This window comes from Bubalus bubalis, chromosome 2, assembly GCF_019923935.1.
Source record: "Bubalus bubalis isolate 160015118507 breed Murrah chromosome 2, NDDB_SH_1, whole genome shotgun sequence".
NCBI classification, from domain to species: Eukaryota; Metazoa; Chordata; class Mammalia; order Artiodactyla; family Bovidae; genus Bubalus; species Bubalus bubalis.
This window is the reverse complement of record NC_059158.1, coordinates 138,708,088-138,727,633: the sequence shown is the minus strand read 5'-3', so window position 1 is coordinate 138,727,633 and position 19,546 is coordinate 138,708,088. Positions and strand designations below refer to the sequence as shown.

General features: G+C 38.8%; 1 protein-coding gene across 4 annotated transcripts in view; it reads right to left on the bottom strand.

Annotated features, from left to right (window-relative positions):
• The window catches only part of PLCL1 (phospholipase C like 1 (inactive)), a 367,636-nt gene that overhangs the window by 97,538 nt on the left and 250,552 nt on the right, over positions 1–19,546 (bottom strand). The window contains exon 1 of one of the 4 annotated variants that reach the window (XM_006078170.4): positions 19,061–19,273. The exons of 2 other annotated variants lie outside the window; for them this stretch is intronic. In XM_006078170.4, coding sequence (XP_006078232.1) covers positions 19,061–19,117 — 57 coding nt within the window. In that variant the 5' untranslated portion in view covers positions 19,118–19,273. Of the gene's footprint in view, positions 1–19,060; positions 19,274–19,546 lie in introns of those variants that run through there. One more of the 4 variants, XM_006078171.4, reaches the window with a different exon arrangement.

The window sequence follows — 19,546 nt, the reverse complement described above, 5'->3', positions numbered from 1 at the left end:
TATTTAAAGAGGTTTTTTAAAGAATCAATCTGAAGAATATGGGGAAAATTTTACTAAGATTCTAAATGTAAAACTCACTTCATTGAATTGACATTTATCAAGAAATCATTGGACAGAACTCTGTGAGAAAAAGATTTGAAATAGCTTTTTCTGACTTTCTTAATCATGTGGACTGGAAAAGTGACTAGTGTTACCAATCCTGGGTTGAAAATATGCTCAGACTAAAGAAATTTTCTAAACTGAAAAACGAAGTTTCCTAGAGAACTTTCCTTTTATAAAGGCTTTCTGGCAAGGTGATACCTAAACCAGTCCAGAGAAGACTATCTCAGAAAAAGCAAAATTTCTCTATATACTAGTGTTACATCCTAAAAATTGTCCCTCATTCCTTCAAATGATGAAAGAGTACTTCACTCTGTACTAATCTTAGAGGATTTTGAGTATTCCACTAGTCCCACAGTGGCAGAGTATACATAATATATGCATCTGCATTCTTAAAAAAGAAATCTTGCTGCCTCCCTAGTCTTTTATTTTGCATTTGTAGTTTCTAGTCTTATGTCTTCTTGCTGTCACTATGCTGTTTTGCCCCCTGATCTGGGGACTTCTGTGGGGCTCTGTGAATTTTCAATATTCACAGCCATAAGCAAATCTATCCATCTAACATATGCTACTGGTCATGCCAAATATTCTCCAGCTGGGTAAACTAGTTGGACACAACTGAGTGACTGAGCATACAATGAATACAGGTAGACTAGAGCAGAACAATGTTGCAGTATCTTCTAGGTGTCATACAGAAACTGGTGTTGGTTCCTGGGCCAGAAAGATATCTGCCCAGCCTATCAATGATTCTACCTCCATAACCTTCCCCATGCCACAGAATCCCCTGCAGTCATTTGTTCCAACAGTTCATACACCTGAGGACAAATGGGTGCTCTTTTGTCTGCAAAACATAAAGACTTTCATTCAGTCTTTGCTTTAAATTAGTTACTATCTTACAGAAGGAAGTACCATCTTAAAATAGTCACCAGTAATAATACAACTTTGGTATATTTTGGCAAGACTAAGATAGTAGTCTCCCTGTGGGCAGGAAGCAAATTTTGCTTAAATTTTCAACCATAAGACTATGAAAGCAAAGGGGTTAGTAGGAATCAACAGCTTCCTAGATTTGGTAGTCAAAATTATAGTTACAATATTTTAATTGTAGCTATGTCTTAAATTGTGGCTAAGTCATCAAATAGAGAGTAAACACACAGAAAGTTCATTGTTATTTACACTGTAATATGGACAAAATCTATTTACATCCAAAAGAAGATAAAATGGACAAATTTTAAGTTGCAAACTAACCTCTAAATCATTGAATTAAGGAATTCAGTCTGCTGGTTAAAGCAGAAAACTCTAGTCAGGAAATCTAAATTACAAACTAGATGTAATGAGCCAGAATAACATGAACAAAAAAAATATAAGGTACTGTAATGGGAGCTCACAAAGATAAGGATTTTGTTTTTGTTTTGCTCATTGCTCCGTCTTTAGTATCTAATATTATCATAGTAACTTCCTTATTCTCAAGTTCATTGACTGTCTCCCAGAGCTCCCTGAGAGTAGATGTCCCTCGTACCTAGGACCATGCCTGGCATGTTGTAGTCACTCAATAAATACTAAATAAAAGCTTGTAGAAGTTCCTTTGTTGTTGTTTAGTTGCTAAGTCATCTCCAACTCTTTTGTGACCCCATGGACTGTAGTCCACCAGGCTCCTCTGTCCATGGGATTTTCCAGGTTAGAATATTTGGGTAGGTTGCCATTTCCTTCTCCAAGGGATCGTCCTCACCCAGGGACTGAACTCACATCTCCTGCATTGGCAGGTGGATTGTTTATCACTGGACCACCAGGGAAGCCATAGCTTTATGCTATGATTATTATTATTAGCTTACTAGGCATTTACTATACTGCAGGCCCTGTACTAAGGGCCCTGCCTAAGGGGTAGAAGCAAGATTTGAACCCAGGCATTTGATGCCTGGGGTTCTTTCTCTTTAACAGCTACTCCTGGAGTTCAATTCCATGAGACTACTATCTCCATATAATATATACTTTCTACATAATCATTGAATTTTTGCATTCGAATTGGCTTTTCTTTTTTTCTCATATCATGAGAAAAAAAAATACTACTTCATGAGAAACTATGGAACAAAGTGAAAGTGAAGTCGTGTCTGACTCTTTGTGACCCCATGGACTGTAGTCTACCAGGCTCCTCTGTCCATGGGATTTTTCCAGGCAAGAATACTGGAGTGGGTTGCCATTTCCTCCTTCTGGAGATCTTTCTGACACAGGGATTGAACCCAGGTCTCATGCATTGTAGGCAGATGCTTTACCATCTGAGCCACCAGAGAAGGCTATGGAAAAAAGTACCCATGTTTAATGAGATGACCATATTTCTTTCTTGGGACTCAACTCAATTTACAATTATCACATTAGTCACATATGTAAGGAGAGCAGGTAGCAGTGATTTTATCCTCAACTGACATGGGAAACAGCTCTCAGATGATTGGTTTCTCCATTTCAACGTTATTTGCTTCTCTTCAGTATCTAAACTTACAGAATCTTGACAGTAATGATTCAGACAAAGCATGCAGATTAATCAATGCTATCAAACTCATGCATCCAAGTGACCTTTCTCTTCTCACACAGTTAACAGCTTGTTTTAATAGATTCACTTTGTATTCTTGAGTTGAATTCAGATGCTGTGTTTTACTAAGATGCAGCTATTCCAGCCAAGTTATTACTTTGCTGACTGCTCACCCCTCCCTACCCTCTTATTGACCTACTCTCTTTCTTTTGTTTCTGCTGTCTCCTTCTCAGTTTCCATCTGTATTTCATGTCTAAACATGGTAGCATATATTGTACAAGCAAAATACATATACATATATTTATGCATAACATATGCAAAAACTTATTTAAATATGCACAAGAAAATTATAAAAAGATAAAGAAGAGAATACAGCTAAGAGCTACTAAAAATGATAAAGAATGCTGAGCACTGAAGCACTGATGCTTTCAAGTTGTGGTGTTGGAGAAGACTCTTGAGAATCTCCTTGGAGAGCAAGGAGATCAAACAAGTCAGTCCTAAAGGAAATCAACTCTGAATATTCACTGGAAGGACTGATGCCAAGCTGAAGCTCCAATACTTTGGCCACCTGATGCAAACAGCCAACTCATTGGAAAAGACTTTCATGCTAGGAAAGATTGAAGGCAGGAGGAGAAGGGAATGACAGAGAATGAGATGGTTGAATAGCACCATTGACTCAATGGACATGAGTTTTAGCAAACTCTAGGAGATGGTGAAGGACAGAGAAACTGGCATGCTGCAGTCCATGGGGTCACAAAGAATTGGACATGATTTAGCAACTGAACAATAACAAAGCTTCCCAGATAACAAATGGGCTTCCCTAGTATCTAAGCCAGTAAAGAATCTGCCTACAATGCAGGAGATCCTGCTTCGATTCCTGGGTTAGGAAGTTTCCCTGGAGAAGGGATAGGCTACCCACTCCAGCATTCATGGGCTTCCCTGGTACCTCAGATGGTAAAGAATCCACCTGCAATGTGGGAGGTCTAGGTTCTATCCCTGGGTTGGGAAGATCCCCTGCAGAAGGGCATGGCAATCCACTCCTGTATGCTTGCCTGGAGAATCCCCATGGACAGAGGAGCCTTGCAGGCTACAGTCCATGGGGTCACAAAGAGTCAGACACAACTGAGTGACTAAACATGGCGACTAAGTCGGACAAGACTTAGCAACTGAACAACAACAAAGCTTCCCAGATAACAAATAGGATTAGAACCCAGGTGTATCTGGTTTCAAATTTGCATTCTTTCTTCCTTGGTTCCCAAAGTATGGTGATTGCCCTTACCTTAGTTGTTCAAAGTAACTATATTTTTCTGTTGTGAAGACATGAATAGAAAGACATTTTAAGTGGAAAGGTAACTTCTGATTTCTTTACTTTTAAGGAAACAGAGGTGAGAAAAGCTGACTAATGGTCTTTTTTTAAAGGACTAAAATCCAGTAGGATATTAGAAGCATATGAGCTGTCAGCTGTCAGCTGCAAATCACTCCTGCACTCGTACGTGGAGAGGGCACATCTGCTGGGAATGTTACATGTAGCCAGACACCCTTGCCCAGTCCTGCTAAACTGACATTTTCACATATTGGGGTTCAGTTCAGTTCAGCCACTCAGTTGTGTCTGACGCTTTATGACCCTATGAATCACAGCATGCCAGGCATCCCTGTCCATCACCAACTCCCGGAGTTCACTCAAACTCACGTCCATCGAGTCGGTGATGCCATCCAGCCAACTCATCCTCTGTCGTCCCCTTCTCCTCCTGCCCCCAATCCCTCCCAGCATTAGAGTCTTTCCAGTAAGTCAATTCTTCACATGAGCGGCCAAAGTATTGGAGTTTCAGCTTTAGCATCAGTCCTTCTAATGAACACCCAGGACTGATCTCCTTTAGAATGGACTGCTTGGATCTCCTTGCAGTCCATGGGACTCTCAAGAGTCTTCTCCAACACTACAGTTCAAAAGCATCAATTCTTGGGCTCTCAGCTTTCTTCACAGTCCAACTCTCACATCCATACATGACCACTGGAAAAACCATAGCCTTGACTAGCTGGATCTTTGTTGGCAAAGTAATGTCTCTGCTTTTTAATATGCTATCTAGGTTGGTCATAACTTTCCTTCCAAGGAGTAAGCATCTTTTAATTTCAGGGCTGCAGTCACCATCTGCAGTGATTTTGGAGCCCAAAAAAATAAAGTCTGACATTGTTTCCACTGTTTCCCCATCTATGTCCCATGAAGTGATGGGATCGGATGCCATGATCTTCATTTTCTGAATGTTGAGCTTTAAACTAACATTTTCAATCTCCCCTTTCACTTTCATCAAGAGGCTTTTTAGTTCCTCTTCACTTTCTGTCATAAGGGTGGTGTCATCTGCATATCTGAGGTTATTGATATTTTTCCCAGCAATCTTGATTCCAGCTTGTGCTCCTTCCAGTCCAGCGTTTCTCATGACGTACTCTACATATAAGTTAAATAAGCAGGGTGACAATATACAGCCTTGACGTACTCCTTTTCCTATTTGGAACCAGTCTGTTGTTCCATGTCCAGTTCTAACTGTTGCTTCCTGACCTGCATAGAGGTTTCTCAAGAGGCAGGTCAGGTGGTCTGGTATTCCCATCTCTTTCAGAATTTTCCACAGTTTCTTGTGATCCACACAGTCAAAGGCTTTGGCATAGTCAGTAAAGCAGAAATAGATGTTTTTCTGGAACTCTCTTGCTTTTTCCATGATCCAGCGCATGTTGGCAATTTGATCTCTGGTTCCTCCGCCTTTTCTAAAATCAGCTTGAACATCTGGAAGTTCATGGTTCACATATTGCTGAAGCCTGGCTTGGAGAATTTTGAGCATTACTTTACTAGCGTGTGAGATGAGTGCAATTGTGCGATAGGTTGAGCATTCTTTGGCATTGCCTTTCTTTGGGATTGGAATGAAAACTGACCTTTTCCAGTCCTGTGGCCACTGCTGAGTTTTCCACATTTGCTGGCATATTGAGTGCAGCCCTTTCACAGCATCATCTTTCAGAATTTGAAATAGCTTAACTGGAATTCCATCACCTCCACTAGCTTTGTTTGTAGTGATGCTTTCTAAGGCCCACTTGACTTCACATTCCAGGATGTCTGGCTCTAGGTGAGTGATCGCACCATCGTGATTATCTTGATCGTGAAGATCTTTTTTGTACAGTTCTTCTGTGTATTCTTGCCACCTCTTAATATCTTCTGCTTCTGTTAGGTCCATACCATTTCTGTCCTTTATCGAGCCCATCTTTGCATGAAATGTTCCCTTGGTATCTCTAATTTTCTTGAAGCGATCTCTAGTCTTTCCCATTCTGTAGTTTTCCTCTATTTCTTTGCATTGATCTCTGAGGAAGGCTTTCTTATCTCTTCTTGCTATTCTTTGGAACTCTGCATTCAGATGCTTATATCTTTCCTTTTCTCCTTTGCTTTTTGCTTATCTTCTTTTCACGGCTGTGTGTAAGGCCTCCCCAGACAGCCATTTTGCTTTTTTGCATTTCTTTTCCATGGGGATGGTCTTGATCTCTGTCTCATGTACAATGTCATGAACCTCCATCCATAGTTCATCAGGCACTCTATCAGATCTAGTCTCTTAAATCTATTTCTCACTTCTACTGTATAATCATAAGTGATTTGATTGAGGTCATGCCTGAATGGTCTAGTGGTTTTTCCTACTTTCTTCAATATAAGTCTGAATTTGGCAATAAGGAGTTCATTATCTGAGCCACAGTCAGCTCTCGGTCTTGTTTTTGCTGACTGTATAGAGCTTCTCCATCTTTGGCTCTAAAGAATATAATCAGTCTGATTTCAGTGTTGACCATCTGGTGATGTCCATGTGTAGAGTCTTCTCTTGTGTTGTAGGAAGAGGGTGTTTGCTATGACCAGTGCATTCTCTTGGCAAAACTCTATTAGCCTTTAGCATGGCCCAAACCATTTCTACAGATTATAACAGACCACAGCTCCCCTGACCATACACATTTTTGGAGCTCTTGCAACATGAATGCCCTTACACCTCCTTTTGTCCTGCCTGAGTTTTATCTATTGCGGAAGGTCTCTGCATGCAAAACATAGAATTCATAACCAGTCCCAATTTCCTCCAAAATCACACATAAATAAACTTTGCGACTTACTTCAGATCCTGAGTGTATGCATGCTGGGCCAAAAAGGCAGGGATAGTCTCTGATAGACATTTCACTGGCTCCAACCCCGTTCTCAATGTCCTCTCTCAATGTTTCCTCTCTCAAAGCTAAAACTTTCTTCCAACTATGTACCCAGGCCCTTTGGGTCTTTTCTTTCTCTGGTAAGCAAACTACACCTTTCTTCCCAAACACAATGCCTTGCTTTGGTAAAAGAACATATATCTGTCAGACATGGTTAATCTAAAGACTTTTCCCACCTCATAATACATAAAACATACAAATAAAAATCAATTTTACTGGTATTATACACAAAATAAACAGCTAGGTTTTCCAGAAAAAAATCTTGATTCTTCATACATTCTTTTTAACAAATGAGATTTGTTAAATACAAACTTCTGGTTTTCTTTTCACACATTCTGTCTTTTCATACATATCAATTCTCAACAGAAAAAAATTTTGTTAGGCTACATTGTCCATTTTCATAGTTAATATATTCAAAGGAGAGACCTTGCTGTGCCCAAACCTGTGGCCTCAGGTTTGAGCTGGCCAAATTCAGGTAACTGTCGGGGACAGCATTCCAAATCGGAGACCTGCTTATCCAAAAGGGAGAAATGCTGTTCAGATTGTTCAGTAGTAGTAATTGGAAGAACTGAGCTAGAGCTCACAATTAATTGGTGTTGGAGGTTACAGGTGATGAAATGTACATATTAATATACTCAGGATTCTGTTATGTTAGTCCTTGAAAATCTTCAAGAAAAAGATTTTTTAAAGTCATGTCCTGCTCTATCATCTGTTTTTGCATGAGTATGTAATTCGTATGATTTTAATCCTGTCTTTAGTTAGCCTGATAGAAGGAATAGTTACTAGAATGAAATTAAATGGAATAAAGCAAAATAAAGCAATCACATGTCTTAGTCATTGTATTTGTCAACTGAAAAATATAGTCACAACCTGAAAGTACAGTTATTTTATTTGGTGGGACTCTGAGTTTAGGACTCCGAGCCCAGGAAACAGCATCTCAGTAGCTCTGAGAAAACTGTTCCAAGGAGGCACAAGGGGAAGTTGGGCTTTATACAAGTTTGCAACAAAGAGAGCAGGCAGTCTGAACATCAAACATCAGGTATCAAGTTAAGGAATTTAGCGTTCTCTGTATGGGAAGATGCAAGCCTCTGGGCTCACTGAATTTATTCCTTTCATATGCACCTCAGCTATCTGGGCCAATCTTGTTTCCTTGTTCACCTTGCTTCTCGCATGCCCCCAGCTCCTCAGCAGTCACTGTGGGGGGTGGCAGCAGCCACTGATCACAGTACTGGGAGCCCTCATTCACATTTGGAGGCCAGGAATCCCTGATGGCTGTGACATTTCTTTTTTATTAATATGGTAGGAGATATTGTCATGTTACATACTAAAACTAAAGAGAATAGAGAATTTTTTTAAGTGAGCCATACAAAAATATATTGGGGTAGTAAAACAACCATTTTTTCAGATTGTTAGGACATCTGGTACAGAAATGTAGACCATCCGCTTATACAGAGTATAATTAAGATATTTAACTTTTAATATTTTAAACTATTTCCTTAAAATAATTTTTTAAATACTTAAAGAGGCCAATTTGGTAACTGAATGTGCTTAAGTTTACAAAATGGTTCATTTTATTTCTGAAGTGCTCCCCTGTGGTTTGACTACAAGATTACATTGCTTAAATGTGTCAGAATTCATATGGTAAAATGAGTGTTTCCTCCTTCACAGTAGATAGCTTGAAAAGGAATATACTTAATTCAGGATGCAGTCTCTGCCTAAAGGCATTTTTTTAATTAATAGTAAAGCAAAATTTGTTAGTAGAATTACAGGAAAACAATGTCAAACTATGGAAAGGCATAGAAAAGAAAGTAAAATTCAATGAATATCACAAATTATAAAGATATCACTATTAATATTTTAGCAACTATCTTTCTAGACACATATTTATGCAAACATGTAAACAAAAAAAATCAAAAATGCCACCCTACTATATATGTGGTTTCATTACCATTTTTTTTTCCACAACATACCATAAAAATCATTCAAAATAAGCAGTTTTTTAAACCACATAATATTTATTTAAATACCTCTTTGACAGGTATTTTGGGGGTTTTTTCCCCTGATTTTTCATGATTATGAATAACACTGCAACAAGTTCAATGCATTTTCAGAACAGCATTTCAGAATTCTTGTCATATGCAAATATACATTCTCAGTGTTAAGCAACTGTACTGCGCTGAGCGCCTTTTTCCTTGGAAATGTCCAAGTCTTTCAAAGCCAGGTCTGGTTAATAAAAGTAGCACTATTCCTGACTACACTGGCTGTGACTGATGGAGGAAATTCCATCGAGTTCCATCCATCATATGCTTCTTGGGAGGCAGCACAATAGAGAGAAACAGGCATAGACTTTGAGCCAGGCAGACCTATTTTTTTTTGTTTGATAAGTAACTTTTATTGCAGTATAGCATATACACAGAAAAGTGCATGAATTCTAAATATACATCTTGATGGATTTTCACAGAATACACTGTGCAGTCAAAACTGTTATTTTCTTCTCCTTTTAAAACTGCTTTTCTATTCACCGCGTAATCTTGAAGAAATCATCTGTCTGAGCCTAAATGGGGCATGATAATACCTGCCTTAAAGATACTAAATGCATACAAATGTACACTAGGCAAAATGTATACAAAGCTTCTAGTACCCAGTAAATAAATGACAGTTTCCTCCCCATCTGTCCCCAAGATAGGAAGCATGTTCCAGCCATATTCCCAACCAGCTCATTCTCTCCTTTAACCTAAAGCCATCAAAAGCCTGGAACACCTTGCTCTCCTGACTGCTTGAATTACAAGTCTCTCCATTGCAAAATGAGTTCTTAATAATGTTCGTGAGGAATACAATCACATCAAGGATCCTAATTTAGCACCACAAGGTATTAACCAGTAGGAGATAAAGAAGCTCATCTCCATTAAGAAAAGTAGTTGTTAGAATGACTCGCAAGTTTAATTCTGCTACTTGCTAAGTATTATTAAAAATATAATGAAAAGCAAAGCACCCTGGGTTTCACCAAGGCACCCACACAAGCCAGGTGCAGCCTTACTCAGTAGATCTGAGTGTGTCATATTCTCAAGCACAAAATGTTGTTTTATTCAAAAAGTCAAAAATAAGGATAGTGGGTAGCAATGAATGAAACTGAGCTTATTTTTTGCCATTGCTGCTAAAGCAATCCAAGGTTGAATGCAGTGTACTCAAGTCCAAATGAGAGCAACACCCGACAATTCCACCATTCTGTCTTATCTGTGAGGCTTCAACCATCACTCAGGGTCTACTCTGTGATGACAACATTTAGTAATGCAGAAAGCAGACTGTCAAATGCTCATAGTGACAAAGGCAAACAGACAGCATAAAAGCTTTTAAACAAATTAACAGCTACTAAGGTTTGAATCTTACTATGTGCCAGGCTCTCTGTCATGTAAGTTCTTTGCACACTATCACTTTATTTTTCCCTCACAGCAGGTCTTTGCAGAAGTTTCCTTATCTCTGTTTTGCAGGTGGAAAAATGGAGGCTTAGACAGATGAAGTTACCTGTCCAAGATCACACAGCAGAGATGACAGGAGATCAAGCCAAGGCCAAGCAGAGACTATTGAGCATTTAAGCCTGGGTCTGTTGGACTCCAAAGTTTTTGTCTCTAAAAGCCAGATGGCCAAAAAAGTTGCCTTTGTCCACCTTGATTTTTCATACAAAGTGTTACACTCTGCCTGATGTCTACAGCAATTTTTTAAAAAATGAATCCATCCCTTTGGGGGTGGGAAAAACACTTCGATTTTGTAAGGATAGGAAAAACTACCTTAACCCAAAGACTTCTCTGATGAAAAGTTTTGTTGTAGAATTTTTCTAGTTATTTTGTTTTTAATTAGTAATGAGATAAACAACATGAAGACAGGAAAATGTTATTGAAGTGGTATTGTCTGTAATAGTCTTCTCCATTTCTGTGAACACTTCTAATTTTAAAATTTCAGCAGAGACATCTTAGTGTAACTACCACTCCATCTGAAGCCAAGAAGTGGTGGAAATTTCATATGGAAATTTTAATAGTCCCTTTCTCTCCAAAGCCAATTATTTTTCTTTCCTACTTGGAATTAGCGCATCCCATTTGACTTCCAGCCATGAGCTTGGAGGTTGGTTGGAAAGCTGTAATGAGCAGAGGCTGACAGCATGTCAGGTTCCATTGTGTTTGTGTGACTGCTGATCACAGTAATGAAACAAGTATTAGCTTCATCCTTATCACTATAAATAAATGTGATCTTATGACAACACTGGAGCTTTCATCATTTATTAAAACGGAAAGGAAGAAATGTAAAAGTGGCTATACAATTCTTATCAAGGAATCTGCTTGCTCCCTGAGGTCGGCAGTTGACTAAATTTTATATTATTTATGTTGTGAATACAAAGTTTTATTAATGGAAGCATCAATCCAAGGAAAACCATGCTCCATCTTACTATATTTTAGAGGACATATCATAAATAGTTTTCTCCAGCCAAATCTAATTCACTCAGAATTGGAAAAGACCATAGAAAACAAAAGATTAGTTTGGGAAATTATAGAATATTGATGCATTTAACATTCAATTCAATGGAACCAATTATTTAATTAACTGGAGGTTATCTGGAAGTTACATATAATATGACATTCCAAGGACATCTGGAATCTCTCTCTTCCTCTCTCTCTCTCTCTCTCTCACACACACACACACACACACACATACAGAGGCTTCAACCAGTAGTTCTTGAGGTTCATGAATATTATGAGTTTAAGAGTTTAAATTCACTGGTTTGTGCATTTTTCAGTCCCTAGTTCCTACAAAACAGGAAACAATATAGTTGCAAAAGGCAGGTCAGAGCACTAACTGTTTCTTCCCAGAACCTTCGACCTATACAACGTGACTGAAAAGTAGCTGGGAAGACAGTTTGGGAAGGACTTCCTGTTTGTCTTCATTTATTAGACTCTTCTCTTTTCCAACACACACAAATAAAACACATCATGAATGCCACATAATGTGCTGACTGATTTGCCAGGATGATTTTATGTTTGTTTTCCATCTGAGGTCATTTCTTAATATATCTAGACGTTGTTGCTGAAGACACAAGCTTGTTTCTGTCCCTCAGGACCATTTTCCATAATGTCCCAACACAGTGAGGAAGTGGATTCCAGCCTGCTGTAGCAATGCTGACCATCCCCACCGTGAACTATCTTAACCCATGAGGAAATTAAAACTTCAAGTGTCTGTTGTTTTTTGTTTATTAAGTCTGGATGTAAAAGCTGGTCCCAAAAATGCCTCTCGATTCCTGCAGGCCATTTGGAAGTCAATTTTTATCTCCTCCCACAGCACTCTTCTCACAAATGCTACACAAGCAAGAGGAACAGCCTGCTTATCTCAGTCCCTTTGGTGAGGAGCTGCAGCCCAACTGGCAAAGAATGGGTTCTGAGCAGCCACCCTCCTATTCTACTCCCCAGAAAGGTTAGAGTGACAGGGCTGGAGTCAATGAAGTTGGAGAGATGGGTCCAGGGTGCTCAAGGCACCAGAGTTCTTTCCCTTCTGAGCCATTCACTGCTCTCCTCTCTTCCCTCTGAACTTCTTCCCTTTCCCTTTCTCCCTCATATTCCTATGAGTGAAATTATGAAGTTGCTTCTTTGACATGCTCTACACCAAACCTATAGCTTTTTCCCAAAAGCCAGCTCCTCTTTCAAGGCCTATCTCAATCAGTAGCAGTTACCACTAGTTGAACTGCCTGATTTCTCCTGACCATTGTTCTTCAACTTAGTTGAAGTTGATTGTTGTTCACAGTTAAATTGTTGAAATGGATTGAATCAATATAAGTCCACTGAGGGGAAAAATAGGAAAGACTCCAAGTGTCCAAAAGAGAGGGAATTTAACACGGGACTTCATATATACAAGGGCTGGAAGAGTTGAGAAACCAAGAGCGAACAATGAGGCAACACAGAGATTAGCACAGTAGGCAGTTATTCCACTCCCAGAAAAGGAGGAAGTGGTGTTACCAGAACCCAAGGGCCAGAGTCACAGAAGAGCTAGAACCATGGAGGGCTCGTCTTGCAGAAGCTGGAGCCACAAAGCAAACAACATAGCTGTAGACTCTGCTAACAGTACCTCCCACTGGCCAGAATGGGAGCTGTCAAATCAGCCAGCAGGGGTTGAATCCTCTGCCATGCAGAGAAGGGGAGTGGGAGACAAAGAGCAGATCTGATAGCAAAAAGTCTAAGAACCAACTCATAAGTTAAATACACTCTATTTAGTTTCCACAATTAATAACTGATACCCTCACTTCACAGGAAATAGATGGGGAAACAATGGAAACAGTGGCAGACTTTATTTTGGGGGGCTCCAAAATCACTGTAGATGGTGACTGCAGCCATGAAATTAAAAGACACTTACTCCTTGGAAGGAAAGTTATGACCAACCTAGATAGCATATTCAAAAGCAGAGACATTACTTTGCCAACAAAGGTCCGTCTAGTCAAGGCTATGGTTTTTCCAGTGGTCATGTATGGATGTGAGAGTTGGACTGTGAAGAAAGCTGAGCACTGAAGAATTGATGCTTTTGAACTGTGGTGTTGGAGAAGACTCTTGAGAGTCCCTTGGATTGCAAGGAGATCCAACCAGTCCATTCTAAAGGACATCAGTCCTGGGTGTTCTTTGCAAGGACTGATGCTAAAGCTGAAACTCCAATACTTTGGCCACCTCATGTGAAGAGTTGACTCATTGGAAAAGACTCTGATGCTGGGAGGGATTAGGGGAAGGAGAAGGGGACGACAGAGGATGAGAAGGCTCGATGGCATCACCGACTCGATGGACATGAGTTTGAGTGAACTCCAGGAGTTGGTGATGGACAGGGAGGTCTGGTGTGCTGCAATTCATCGGGTTGCAAAGAGTTGGACATGACTGAGCAACTGAACTGAACTGAACTGAACTGAACCCTCATTCTGGTGGTGGTTTAGTCACTAAGTCATGTCCAACTCTTGCAGCCCCTTAGACTGTAGCCTGCTGGGCTCCTCTGTCCTTGGGACTTCCCAGGCAACAATACTGGAGTGGGTTACCATTTCCTTCTCCAGGGGATCTTCCCAACCCAGGGATCAAACTCACGTCTCCTGTATTGAAGGTAGATTCCTTACCACCTGAGCCACCAGGGAAGCCATCCTCACTCTATATTCTAGAAAATTAAGTCTCAAGAGGGTAAATAACACACTGGGAGTCAAATGGGGCAATCAAGATTTGAACCTCAATCTCCCCAACTCTAAAATCCTTTTCCTTTCCCCCCTCTCTTGACTGCTTTCTCTTGCCAGTAACTCTTCAGCTATAATATTTACACCATAATGGGATATAGTCTTAAAGTGTAAACAAGCATGTGAAGTTTTGAACAGAAAATTCATTATTTATGATTTTTCCTAATTAAATAAGAAAGTAGTAACATCTAAACCATAGACTCATAAACACTTAAAATATAAAACTATAAAATGTTAACATTAGCAAGAGCTGGGTAAAGGGTATACAGGCTCTATCTATACTATCTTTACAATTTTTCTATAAAAATTATTGCAAAATAAAAAGTTTATTTGTTAAGACCCACTGAATGTTTAATATCTCCATCGATATGGAAGATCCATTTGTTTGTTCCTCTTGTTATCCATTTTTCAATTCCCTTTCCAATGACTTTGTTCATTGTTCATAGCTTTCTTGTCATCCCTAATCCCTCAAATTGACTTCATTTTTATGTTCAAGCCAGGAAACTTTGCAATTTGAATTTGGAAGAGACAGATCTCACTTAGTTTAGTTCCCACTCTCTATGGTTGTATCATATTAAAATGTTTCCCTTTCAAATAATTATACCACATAGCACTTTCAAACATAACTACTTGAAGAAAACCAATTTTAGAAAATCAAAAATAGCCCACAAAGGTGGCACACCTTTGTAACAATTGCTTAATCTAGGATCATGAAGCCTCTAAAGAGAGTTTCCAGATGTTCTTTAGCATATGAGAGAAAATAAAGGAAGAATTAGAAAAGGAGAGGTGAGGAGAGCAAAATGATATTAAGAAGACAAAGACTTTGGAAGGAGGAAGGCTAGAAAGGAATTTTTAATGCCAGTTCATTTCATATAAGCCAAATTGCCAAATGAATAATACCTGGTAGATGTTAAGTCTTAATTTAAATACCACCATCTAAGTCAAAGGAATATTATGAGGCCTATATTTTAAAATATTCTCATGGCACACACCAGACAAAACAATCTTTTAACACTCTGCTTTAAACTAAGAGAGTTCTATCAACTATTTTCTTCTTGTCTTTTTATTACTCCTAAGGTTCCCAAAATAGTACCTTTGCTTAGATATTCATTTTATACACTTAAATAGAAGATAACTTTTTTTTTCTTTTCTCCGCACTCCCTGCTCCCTACAACCCAGCACCTCCCAGAGATGCTAGAGACATAAAGGATCTTTAAGCATCTACATATTAGTCATGTTACTGGCTAATGAAAAGAGTTATTTTTCCTTTTCTGGTAAAGTCTGTTTTTCCACCAGTCTTTAATTTCTTCCAAATCTCACCTACCATTGTCTACATATGATAATAACCATGAAAAAAAAAAAAAAGAGAGAGAAAAACACAGGCCTTGGCAGACAGAAGCCCTGAATATTAAGCTGAAGCCATTTACATGGCCTGATGAGGCAAGTGTGAACCAGAAGCCTTTCTGTATCGGACTGAACACAACAGGAGGCAATTCTCAAATCATAAACCTCACCTCCTCACCCCTCCCTAAACGGCCCAGCCTGTGAGGCCCGCACCCACCCAGGTGCCAGGGTATTCATCCTTGTCAAAGATAGTTTTACAGTTTTCTTACAAGCTCTTCCAGGACACAGTGACACTGGGTGATAGATGTGCCCAGCAACTCTTCATATTTACTAGTTCAGTTACAAAAAGACAGGCTTTCTTGGCATCCTCTTACTCTCTTCTCTGCAGAATCTTTCAGACTCCCAATCCATCATTACTGGCACAGCCTCACCCACTTTCATTGTTCAATAGAAGGTGCCATCTATTAATATTGTTGAAGTCTGGGATGGTGTGACCACCACACAGTAGTAAACTGGAGGTGCCAAGTTTCACTCAAAAAGCGTGAAAGATGCTGTGATTTACAGCCATCCTAATGAGTTGGAGATTTCTGGACCCGTAAGCACCTGCTGCTTCCACAGCGTCTGCCAAGTCTACTGCCACATCCTGGGCTCTTGGACAGCACTCCCTTCCCCCTTAGGAGAATTTATGGTTAAACTACACTGGAAGCCTTCCTGTGTGCCATCCACTTTTCTTAAAAAGACAACACTCTTCGGGAAAGTCCATTTGGGGAAACAAGAGAAGGAGTCCTATCTTTGCTTTTGCTCTATGACTGCTCTCAACAGATTCCCAACTAGCCTTACAGTGAAATAAAATCAGGAGGTAATTTTATATCCTATCTTCTTCTACAAAAAGTTTAGAGGAAAGAGCCAGAAAGCGACAGGTGCTGTTTGTTTAGAGAGAAGATTTACGCTGTTGTATTTTAGGCACTTGATGTCCCTTCCCTCCAAGAATGTGATTTGTCACCAGTCCCAACTAGGAGCAAACGAAACAATCCTGGAGACTCCCAAACCATGCAGATCTGCTTATACCACCTCAGGTAAAGGTAATGGAATCACAGCAGCCAAGCTGACCAGAAGGCTGCCTTAGTTCCTTTCTGTTCTGCCATCCACCCACCTGCTCCCTTTGCCCATGCTTTTCGCTGCTCAACTAATGTACCAACTGCATACATAAGCCATTCACTCCATCCAGGCTCTTCTTCCACATGAACCACACTTATTCAAGTCCCAGAGTTGCCCTCTTATTTCGCCATCAAACCAAATGCATACTCTTCTCAGAAACTGAGACAAAATATAATGTTCTCCACAAAGTTTTTCCCAGTTAATCCAGGTCACCACTTTTGATTCCTATGGCATTGGTAGATGGTACAGTGTGACAAAATGCTTCTACTCTGCAAGGTTCTTAACCTACTAATATGCTCATGAAAAACTTATGTAAAGTGAACGGGTACTTCACTCTCTGATTTCCACCTCCCTGCTCTGTAACAGACCTTTCGATATAGAATAGAAAGATCCCCACTGTTTAAAGCTGGAACCCATTTTATTATAATGCAAGAAAGTTAAGGTACAAAACTAAATGCAAATGTCACAAATTACAGATACAACATCTTGTGTTGCTCATGCTTGCATGTAACTTTATAATTGCTTCTAGTGTTCCTTCCAAGTTCACCCTTTTCCCCACGTATGGTTATTTTTCTTAACTCCATTTAGTCCTTGAAGATAGAAATTCACTAGGTTTTGAGCCCAAGTCTCCTTATCTGTGTTATTCAAATTAGGTTCCTAGGAGCAGTTGTGGGGGCATCCCTATATATAAATCACAAAAATATCCTAACTGCCCTTTCCAAGCTCAGAGTCAAGAAAACCTAGTTAATCACACTCTCTGACTCTACAACTTCTGGAAAAGTCCCAGACTCATTTAGAACTCGGGCTAACCTGTATCTAATCACATAACTATGTGCAAAAGGCTGTTACTCCCATTTCTAAGCCATAAAGTCAAAAAAGTTTCTAGTATATTAGTGTGCTCATATTGTACTTTTGAGAACTCTGGCTCTGACCAGATTGAAATAATTTTCAATTCACATACATTTATGATACAGAATATAGAAGGGCAAGTTTTTGTTTTTGGGGTTTTTTTTGCTACCATCACACTTGGTTATAAAGTGTTTTATTTTTCTCTGGTTATTTCATTTATATATGTCTTGTCTGAAGAATTCTCCAAGGAAGTGAACAGGCTTTTCACTTCTTTTCTGTCTTTCTTAGCATCTTGGTAATCTGATTCTAAAGAAATTGTATGCTGTCAGGTTTAAAAAATGCTAGAAGGGAAGGTCTTAGTTTGACTTAAACTTGGAGTTGACAAACTTTTTCAGAAAAAAGCTAGTCAGTATTTTAAGCTTTTGGTGCATATAACTTCTGTTGAAACTATTTAACTCTGCCATTGTAGTATGAAAGCAATCATAAATAATACATAAATAAATGAATGTGGCTGTGTCCCAATAAAACTTTATAAAAACAGGGTAGATCACACTAGGTCTGCAAGCCATAGTCTGTCAACCTCAAACCGAAACTTGTGAAAACATCGCAAAAGACAAATGATATATGCTAGCACTCCACCAGTAAACACTGTAATTCAAACTCAACTCCACAAGAAGTTTCTAATTAAATTGAAATTAAGAGTAGTAAGATATACATATATACCTCAGGGAAGCTCTCTATCAAATTAAGTGGTACATTTGTGCCCTGATACATTTGTGCTCACTTCCTTACATCCCACTTCATCCCTGAGTATTTTATTCCAGAAATAATTGTAACTAAACTCAATTAGGCAGTTATGTACTATTACTGACAATGTTTAATCTGTTTTTATGTTTCACTTGAGTCCAAATAAATCAATTCCTAAGCAAATGTCTATGTATTAAAAATTAAATTTGCATCTTCGGCAGACTCATTAGTTTCTGACTAAAATTCATTACTCCAGAATGCACAGCCATGAGTATATTCCCCTTTCTCTCCCACTCCTAGTTACTTCTCAAGTACTTATATTAAATATAAGTCAATGCAAAATGATATTCCTTTTCATCCTCAATTTCAAAATGGAAATTCTATAAAGCAAAATGAACTGACAGACAAAATATTTCCAGAGTTAAAACAACAGTGAAAATATCCTATGTAATACTAATTAAAACAAAATACCCCAAATTTCCACCTAAAATAATACAATATGTTTCATATTCTCTACTGCCTAGTATTCCTAGCCCTCAAAAAACTGGAATACTAAATAAGACTCAGTAAAAACTGGTAAATTAAACCAAATCTGACTTGAATAGTCAGTTGATTCACTTTAACAGACTTCTGATTTGCACTAGAAAACATATTGCAAAAAAACAGACACAAAGGAAAATAATCTGACAACATGAAAGAACTCATTACCCAAAATTAATTCCTATATTTTGGGCTGTAAGTAAACAGGGTAGAAAGTAAAGAGGCTGTAAGTATAACCAGGGTAGAAAACTAAATCTTATCTATACATAGAGTTAATCCTAAAAGGAACTTAGTATAAATCATAATGGAGTTAAATCATCATCCAAAGGTTGGGGGGCAATGGGGACTATACTCACTGCAATCACTTTTTTCCGAGTAGACAGTAGGGGTTGCGAGCTAGTCAGCCTTTCCATCTCACACAGAAATTCAGCTTTCTGCCACCTCTTATGTTGCGTACGCTTTCTTCTAACACCCTTTCTTGCTGATTTTAGAGTTTTCAGAAAATGAAACTACATATTAGAAGTGAACTGACCGACTGAAGTAGGAAACAAAGATATGTTTAACATGATTTCAGTTTCAAAAACCCTTCACCTACCAAAAAATAAGCAAATTGTGGTATTCTCCAGGAAGCTGGAGCAATTTTTACTTTTTCTCTATTTTTCAAATTTTCTGCCATGATAATGCTTCACTTCCACAAATCAGAAGAAAATAAGAGTCTAAGGACCTACTAAGGTCCTCATGAGTTGCATCTATCATTTCTATTCCTTACTGTGTATATATAGTTTTTACATACAGTTTTTATATAATAAAACTGGTGCTCTAATACATATCTAGACGAAGAA